Below are 9699 nucleotides of genomic sequence, written 5' to 3'. Positions count from 1 at the left end.
GCAGAGATTTTATTCACTAAAGTAGTAAAACTTTTTTACGTGAGTAAGAGTAGGTGCACTAAGTGGAAGGGTGTGTCTCTTATGCTCAGATAGGGGTATTATTTCAGGTTGCAGGAAAAGTCTCTTAGAATTGCCTTGATCTTATCTCCTTCTTTCAGTTTCCCTCTTTTTTGGGCTTCAAATATTCTAAAAAAAATTTGATAGAGTAGAAAACTGATTCAGATTTCCATGATACAGAGGTGTCTTTAGGTGTTATTTGTTCAATCACAAAATTGCAAAAGTCGATTATCTTCAGTGAAGCATCTAGAAAGTGAAATTTTTCCACTGTTTATATTCAGTATAGTATAAATTCTAAACACTTTTACATGCCAAGTGAAAGTAAAAATTATGATAACCTCTGTGAAGGAAAATCCAATAATATCTGTCAGAATTATAATACCTATATCCTTAGAGCTAACATTTTATCTCTATAAATTTGTAAATAAATTTGCACAAATGGTATGTGTATGATTACACATTGAAGCAAAAATCAGAATAGATAACCAATAGCAATATTAGTTGTCCATGAAGAGTGAAAGAGTGACTGCAAGCAGGGATGTGGGAGAAATGATTGCCACCATTCCATGTTCACAATGTGATATTTAGCATGCAGATTAAAATGGAATAAGGAGGGCCAGTGCTGTGGCATAGAGGGTAAAGCCACCACCTGTAGTGCCAGCATCCCATATGGGTGCCAGTTCAAATCCCTGTTGCTCCTTTTCTGATCCAGCTTTCTGCTATGGCCTGGGAAAGCAGTACAAGATGGCCCAAGACCTTGGATCCCTGCACCCATGTGGGAGACCCAGAAGAAGCTCCCAGCTCTTGGTTTTGGATCAGCGCAGCTCCTGCCATTGTAGCCCACTGGGGAATGAACCAGCAGATGGAAGGCCTTTGTCTCTCTCTTTGCCTCTCCTCTCTCTGTGTAACTCTGACTTTCAAGTAAATAACTAAATCTTTAAAAAATGGAATAAAGAAGGTAAATACTTATAGTGAAAGACCTGCAAGATAATCTTAGTTCTTCATGTTGGTTTGCTGAAATAACAATATATTTTTGTCTCTCTGAGTCTGGCTTATCTCACTAAATGTAATTTCTGCTAGTTCCTTCCACTTTGTTAAAAATATCAGGATCTCATTGGTTTTCATGGCTGAACAGTATTCCAATTCTCATTTTCTGTACACATTCATCCATTAAGGAACACCAGGTTGATTGCATATTTTGGCTATTGTGAATAGTGAATTTTACTTCATTTTTTTTACTTCATTATTTTTAAAAGTAAACATCTATATTTGCCTCTATATTCCTAAAGGATCTTTGCAAAGGCAAACAAATGCTGATATTGTTTGCTCATGAAGGGAAATTGGTGGTTGGGGATAGAGATGTAAGTGAAAGGCTTGTTAATTCAATGAATTTTAGATTTTGAATCACTATCTATTAAAATAATAATAAAAACAATCAAACAAAAAGAAATCATGACATGCCCTTTAAAATACCTCTAATTCAAATGTAAGTTGGCATTTATTTTTCCAAATGAGTAAGCACAGTTTTAAAATTAAAATCCTTAAAATATAGAAGCATAAAAATTATATTGATCACACTAAAATATATTAACCTAGAGGGATCATAGAGATACACAGCTTATATACAATCCATTTCTCTATACTTGGACAAATTAGCCATATTTCTAGACCCAAATGTAAGAAAAACATATTAGAACATATAACAAATACATTTAATTAACTGATATTGCAAAAAGAAATCAATATTGCAAATATCCTAACTGTTCAAATTTCCTTATATTTCTTAGGAATATGCTAGATAGGATTTCCCATATATAGTTCCTTCATTGTTGTAATATTCTAACATTTGAGAAGTGGTTATAATTTCACATCTCATCTTTCCAGTTGCCTATTTATTTGTGCCTCGGAAGAGTTTTCTCTACTCCTTCAAGTCGGAGTCTCTTTCTGATTGCCCTGCTTAAGGCATTCTTCACATCCTTGTTTCTCAAAGTATAGATGATTGGATTTAGTACAGGAGTAACTACAGTGTACATGATGGCAATGATCCAGTCCTGGTCCATGGAGCTCCCTGAGGCAGGTCTCGTGTAGGTGAAGAGAACAGGAGCATAGAGAAGAATAACTACCATGAAGTGGGAGGCACAAGTGGACAGAGTTTTATGAAGCATCCTGCAAGAACCAGTCTTGAAGAACAAATAGATAATAATGTAGCAATAAGAGAGAAGTGTCAGAAAGAAGGGGCCCATGGCAATGGTCCCTGTGACAGTATTGAGCAGCCACTGGTTGAGCTCAGTGTTCCCACAGGCCAGCTTCAGCAATGGCTTAATATCACAGAAGAAGTGGTGGATCTGGTTAGAAGCACAGAAGTCCAAACGAGAGGTCATAATGGAGTGCAGTAGGGCATGGAAAAAGCCAATGGTCCAGATTGTGATAGCCATCTGTGTGCAGAGCTGACGACTCATGATGAGAGTGTAGTGGAGAGGTCTGCAGATAGCCACAAAGCGGTCAAAGGCCATCACGGCCAGCAACATGGCCTCTGTGCTACCCAGGAAGTGGAAGAAATGGAGCTGGCTCATGCATCCCAAGAAAGAAATGGTTTTCTGTGTGGATAGGAAGTTCTCCAACATCTTTGGCAGAGTCACTGTGGAGTAGCAGATATCTAGACAAGACAAGTTTCCCAGGAAGAAATACATAGGTGAGTGGAGTCTTGGATCAGAGATGACAACTGTAAGGATGGCGCCATTCCCAGCCACATTAGCGAAGTAGATGGTGAGGAAAACCACAAACAGAAAAGGTTGCAATTCCTGGATGTCTGTTACTCCCAGGAGGAGAAATTCACTGACTGAGGTTTGATTCAGCATCACTGAAAAGAAAACAAAAGGTGGTATTTGACCATGATTCTTATTGAGACTGTTTTCTCATTAAAAAATGTTTTTAGGAAGAACATTGTTTCACATGATTTCATCTAGGAACTGTACATTATCTTGGTGATTATACTGTTAAATACTAAAGTTACTTGTCTATTGTGGACCAAGACTCAACTAAGTGTTTAAAATTTATTAACACTGGGGGCAGGCACTGTGACACAGCAGGTTAACGTCCTGGCCTGTAGTAGTGCCAACATCCCATATGGGTGCTGGTTTATGTCCCAGCTGCTCCTCTTCCAATCCAGTTCTGCTAACGGTCTGGGAATGGAGTGTAAGATGGCACAAGTCCTTGGGCCCCTGCACCCACATGAGAGACCCAGAAATAGCTCCTAGCTCCTGGATTTGGATTGTTCCAGCTCTGACCATTGTGTCCATTTTGGGAGTGAATCAGTGGATGGAAGATCTCTCTGTGTGTCTCTACCTCTCTCTGTAAGTCTGCCTTTCAAATAAATAAAATAAATCTTTTTTTTACCTTAAAGAAAGAAATAGAAGAGGATACCGAAAAATGGAAAAATCTTCCATGCTCAAAGCAATTTATAGATTCAGTGCAATACCAATCAAAATACCAAAGACATTCTTCTCAGATTTGAAATAAATGATGCTGAAATTCATATGGAGGCACAAGAGACCTCGAATAGCGAAAGCAATCTTGTACAACCAAAACAAAGCTGGAGGCATCTCAATACCAGATTTCAGGACATACTACAGGGCAGTTGTTATCAAAACAGCATGGTACTGGTACAGAAACAGATGGATAGACCAATGGAACAGAGTAGAAACACCAGAAATCAATCCAAACAACTACAGCCAACTCATATTTGATCAAGGATCCAAAACCAATCCCCGGAGTAAGGACAATCTATTCAATAAATGGTGCTGGGAAAACTGGATTTCCACGTGCAGAACCATGAAGCAAGACCCCTACCTTTCACCTTACACAAAAATTCACTCAACATGGATTAAAGACTTAAATCTATGACCTGACACCATCAAGTTATTAGAGAACATTGGAGAAACCCTGCAAGATTAGGTACCGGCAAATACTTCTTGGAAAAGACCCCGGAAGCACAGGCAGTCAAAGCAAAAATTAACATTTGGGATTGCATCAGTTGAGAAGTTTCTGTACTTCAAAAGAAACAGTCAGGAAAGTGAAGAGGCAACCAACAGAATGGAAAAAAATATCTGCGAACTATGCAACAGGTAACCAGAATCTACAAAGAAATCAAGAAACTCCACAACATCAAAACAAACAACCCACTTAAGAGATGGGCCAAGGACCTCAATAGACATTTTTCAAAACAGGAAATCCAAATGGCCAACAGACACATAAAACAAATCTTAAAAATTACATTATTATTAACATTTATTTTTCTCTCTGAAGTTTATGAGTTGGCCATATTCTCTGGCTGTGAATATCTGCATCAAAACACCACTTCCCTTTCATCTTCCTAAGTCAGCACTCACAGAGGGTCATTCATTATGATCTCCACCAGGCTGATATCTCTTTACTAGTGAGATTTTAGCTTAAGGATTTTAGCTTAAGAAAAACAGGCAGAGATGTTACTGATTACAACCATAGAGTCGTTAAAGAGGACAAACATGTAAATTAATGCATAAGTAATAATAACTAATAATTGCTGCATTTAGTGATAATTAGTAGAACTGAAGTGCAATAATTGCCGTTTCTTATCTTATTTAACGCAAATAGGGCTAAAATGTTCTCTTACTGATCCACATCCCTTGAAAGTCCTAGAACCACAATGGAGTAAGGAACATGATCACATTGGAATCCAAAATAACTTTACAATAAATGTCACTCTTGTTGTGCTTCTGTTCTCCAGCTAACCTGAGACGCTTCCTCCTTTCCCAGGTCCTGAATCTGTGGGTAAGAAAAGTTCTTCCTGTAGTGGACTCAGTCATTCCTCCCTTCTTTCCACAATACTGACCTCTTCTCAAAAGATCTATGGCATCAATTACTCTAAAATGTCACCTTGGGCCGACACTGTAGTGCAGCAAGAAGTGCCTCTGCCTGTGATACCGGCATTCTGTATGGACACTGGTTTGAGTCCTGGCTGCTCCACTTCTCATCCAGTTCCCTGCTAATGGCCTGGGAAAGCAGCAGAATATGGCCCAAGTCTTGGGCCCCTGCCTTCCTTATGTGAGACCCATAGGAAGATTCTGGCTCCTGGCTTTGTCTTGGCCCAATCCTGGCCATTGTGACCAACCAGAGAATGAATTAGGAGACAGTAGAACTATCTCTCTAACTTTGCTTTTCAAATAAATAAGTAAATAAATCTTTAAAAAAAGCAAAATACCATCTTGTCATATGATCTCTTTGCTTAAGTCTTGGTTTTATATTCTCTCAAGTAAGCTGACTCTTGAGATGTGAAACAAGAAGTCTATCTTGAGTGACATCCTTCTCCTTTTCTGATTCCTCCATTAATGTGATGAGGGCGGTTATGTTATTCTTCATAACCTCATAATTCTGTCTATTTATATTGGCTATCTCCAAAGTCACCATAAATTTTCAACTGTTCTGATTTGAAAAATGCATTTTCTCTTCTTGTCCTTTCTCCCTTCATATAAGAGTTCTGTTTTTTTCTTAGGGAAATAAATTCTTTAAAATTCATTTGAGAACTGAGAACTGAAACAACAGTGCTTTTTTCAACAATGTTAAAAGTCTTGAGGAAGTATAAGATTCCTAAGTTATAGCTACCTTTAATATTTTTCTGATATCAGTTTAAGGAAATCTTTTTGAATTATTATTTTTTCCATTATTTACAAATTACTTGGCTTTGGGTACACTGATAAAACAGACACAATTAGGTAAAGAAGTTTTCTATTTCTCTTTCATTTATAGGGATAGTGTCTCAACTCCTGCATATTGGGAGGGAAGAAGCAAAGATATGTGAAAAATAATTTGGTGTAACTTGAGTAAAAAATTAATGAACTATGAAGAACTTCTAAAAAGCTCTTTCTATGCTTTGTAATTGAAAGAAATTTTGAAAAAGTGTCTACATTTATTACATTTTGGTGAAGAACTGCTTTATATAATTTACAGTATCTTTCTTTGATAGCCATGCATATTCTGTGTCCTTAAAAATTCACACTTCTCTTTAAAATACAAATGTTATGTAATTTCAGTTTTGGTTTTCGGACCCAGAAAACATAATTATGCCAAAAGCTTCTTGTATTTTAAGGAAAATTAGCAATAAACCTGGAGTATTGTTATTTCTTTCACTGTAGTTTCATTATTTAGAGATGACAGAATTGCTTTGTAGAATATCTAGAGAAGCAGGTACATTAAATGTAGATGTAATATGGCAAAATTAATATAGGCAGTAAAGTGTGTACATGCTGCATGGACACAGGAGGAACCCATCATATTATAGGGACACCAGCTCTAACTCCTGGAAATTCACGTAGCTCACTCACTAGCTGGTAGACAATATGAGCAAATTCCCAGTCCGTCTTTTGTTTTCTAATCTTACCTGGATTGAGCGATTAGAATCACAGGCATGAAAGATTTTCAGTTTTATATTCCCAGTGATCATAAATGTTGAAAAAAATCTGAGGTGACAATTCATGTTAGGATTTTAACACATACTCTTTATCTTCAGAAGCTTCTTTCTGAAATTCTGCCCACTTTTTAATGAGCCAAAGATCTCTAGACACAAAAATCCTCAGAGTCGGTGTCCCCTGGTACTGAAAAGGACTGTCACAGAGTAAATAGGATACATTTCCAAGCTCATAATAAGAGACAGTGAGCTTGGGGAATACTTATGTGGGTTTACATTTTTTTCTCATTCTCCCTATTTACTTTAATCACTATGAGTTCCTTACTTTCAGAAACATGGACAAAAAAATCTTAGTGGTCTAATAGGTTGTGTTGGTCAAATGTCTTTCATTTCCTGGGACAGAGTTATGGATTTACTTTCTCATCTTGAGAGTGGAAAATTTTCTGGTGTATAAAGTGGAAATGGCAATGAATCTAAAGAATTGGGTGAGAGCCATCTCCCACTGAGTAGTACCAAAAAATGATTGCATTTATAATGTGGTTCTGTGGATACCAAAGAAAGGAATTAGAGAAGTCGTATGAATTTGTTCCATTCTAAAGCTGACTCTTCACTGTTGGTAATAACATTAAGTGACTTTTCTCTAAGTTTGAGATTTGAAGCTCGCATTTCTCTCTGAGGGGTGGTGATGCTAGTATTTTCAATCTGTGTCCTCACATCTCATGGTATCATTTAGGTAAAACAATTCTGACTTATCCAAGGGCTGCATGTGTGTGATATTCCATCTGTGCAAAGATTTTAATAGAAATAAATACAGCATAACAATATTTCTTTAAAAAAAAAACTTTTCTTTCAGTAGTTCTAAACTTACAAAATAAATATTGTGAAGTAGTAAAAAGAGTTTCCAGATACCCTACTCCAGCTTCCTCTATGCTTAACATTTTATGCTAACATATTAGTCATAATTAATGAATAGCACCCAGCTTCCCTTATTATTATTATTTTTAAAATCAAGCTCCCTCCAAACTGTTGAAATCCATACTTAATGTATACTAAGCTGATCTTCTGTATATTAAGATAATCGAAAATGAATCATGATGTGAATGGAAGGGGAGAGGGAGTGGGAAAGGGGAGGGTTGTGGGTGGGAGGGACGGTATGGGGGGGAAGCCATTGTAATCCATAAGTCGTACTTTGGAAAATTATATGCATTAAATAAAAGTTTAAAAAAAATAACAGAAAAAAAAAAGAAAAATAAATATAGCATATGTATTTATCACAATAAATAAATCATAGGTAAAGCTTACACTTTAATATTCACAAATAAAACTCCATATTTTGGGGGAAAAAAAAATCAAGCTCCCTCTATCATTCAGCATCTTCTGGAGTTTAGTAAAAAACATTCAGTATCACATTGAGGTTTTTTGTTTTTGTCCTCACGTATGAGGGAGAATATATACCTTTTGTCTTTCTTGTATAGCTTATTTCACTTAACATAATGTTCTCTAGTTTCATCTGTTTTGCTACAAACACCAGTATTTAGTTATTTTTCATGACTGAATAATGTTCCAGTGTGTGTGTGTGTGTGTGTGTGTGTGTATCTGTATCATATTTTTATCTATTCATTTTATGATGCACACAGTAGGATTCCAGATTTTGGTTCTTGTGAATAACATGGTGAATCAAGTATCTCTTTGATACATTGATTTCAAGTCATTTGGATACTATCCAGTAGTGGGATTGCTGGATCATATGATAATATATTTTTAAATTTAAAAAAATCTCCATACTGGGGGTGGAGCCAAGATGGCAGAATAGTGAGGGCACGCACCGATAGTTTAATAAAAGTGGAGTTACGGTAACCTCAGGAAAAGGATCAGGAAAAAACTGCAGAGGAAATTCTTCCGGATCTAGTGGCTGTGATTCAGAGGACCTACAGGGAGAGCAAGGTTGCCCACCACGTGGAAGCCGAGCCGCGGGAGCCGCCAGAGCCGCCTGAGCTGCCAGAGACGCGGGAGCTGCAGAGTCTGTGTGCCAGCACTGGAAGGGGAAGAGGAAAATTGAAGAAGCTCAAACTGCCTCAGTAAAACTTGAGCAAACATCAATCTCTGGAGTTAAGACTTTGGTGGACCTGCGTGGAGAGCATGGGAGACCACAGTTTGGGACACCAGCGGCAGACTCAACACACCAGCGCTGGAACGCGAGGTGAGCCGAACCTCAATAGCCCGAGACACCAGCAGGGAAGCGGAAAGAGGAGACTAGAGGGAACGACCCCGGTGGGGAAAGTTCACCAGGCTAACTAGAAGAGAGAGAGAGAAAAAAAAGTGACCAATATGGACACGGGTTTCTCTCTCTCCACTCACCTCTCATAGGCGAGCAAGACAAAGAGCAGGCACCATCTTGGACATACGTCATAAGCAGGTCTGCACCAGCCCTGAGCCTAGCAGAAAAACCTAACTCTGGGGGGGGGGGGTGAATTAACAGGAGATTAGGACCTAGTGAATGTGTGGTGCTACTAAACTGAGACTGTGAAAAAAGAGACGGTGGGGGAGAGAACTCAAGGAATTCATGTGAGTACTCTCCAGAGATGCTACAATTCGGTAACCTTGGCAACTCAGTGGGAGATTGCAGGAGAATTTGAGCCCACACTGAGGGCAGGACAGATTCCCTGTGTGGTCCTTGGGAAAGAGCTTCCGATCTCTGCTCCTGTGGGTATATCATTTGCCTGCTAACTACCTCCAATTCCGTTCAGCTGTGCAGAATTACTTCCCTTTAGAATCAAAAAGAAAGAAAGAAAGAAATAAAGAAAGAATGAAAGAAAGAAAGAAAGAAAGAAAGAAAGAAAGAAAGAGAGAGAGATTTACCACGCCTAACCTGGGAGTGTCACCTTTGGCACACCATAACCCTGAGGAACCAAACAGAGCTCTCAGGCCACACCCATCTCATGCCTCTAAGGCTCCATCAAAAACAGACAGTCTACTTAATCTAGAGTCATAGTATAACAAGAAAAAGCACCACAGTGAAGAAACCAAATATCTCCAATATGCCAACAACAAACACAAAAACCGAGGTAATAAGAATAAGGAAGACACTATGACGCCCCCAAATGAAAAAGACACCTCAATTCAAGAATATGAAGATGATGAGTTAGAAGAAATGCAAGAAGCAGATCTCAAAAAATTCATAAGAACACTAAGAAGTTCAC

General features: G+C 38.1%; 1 protein-coding gene across 1 annotated transcript; it reads right to left on the bottom strand.

The window, feature by feature from the left end:
* Positions 1-1949: 1949 nt before the first annotated feature.
* LOC100341871 (olfactory receptor 12D2-like) lies at positions 1950-2915 on the bottom strand. The gene has a single exon (XM_002714373.4). The coding sequence runs from the start codon at positions 2913-2915 to the stop codon at positions 1950-1952; it is 966 nt and encodes a 321-aa protein (XP_002714419.3).
* Positions 2916-9699: the final 6784 nt, after the last annotated feature.

The sequence above is a fragment of the Oryctolagus cuniculus genome, chromosome 5 (genome assembly GCF_051225735.1).
Source record: "Oryctolagus cuniculus isolate XC-2025 breed Fujian yellow rabbit chromosome 5, ASM5122573v1, whole genome shotgun sequence".
Taxonomy (NCBI): domain Eukaryota; kingdom Metazoa; phylum Chordata; class Mammalia; order Lagomorpha; family Leporidae; genus Oryctolagus; species Oryctolagus cuniculus.
Note: the sequence above shows the minus strand (reverse complement) of the source record. Positions and strands in the feature narration are given on the sequence as shown.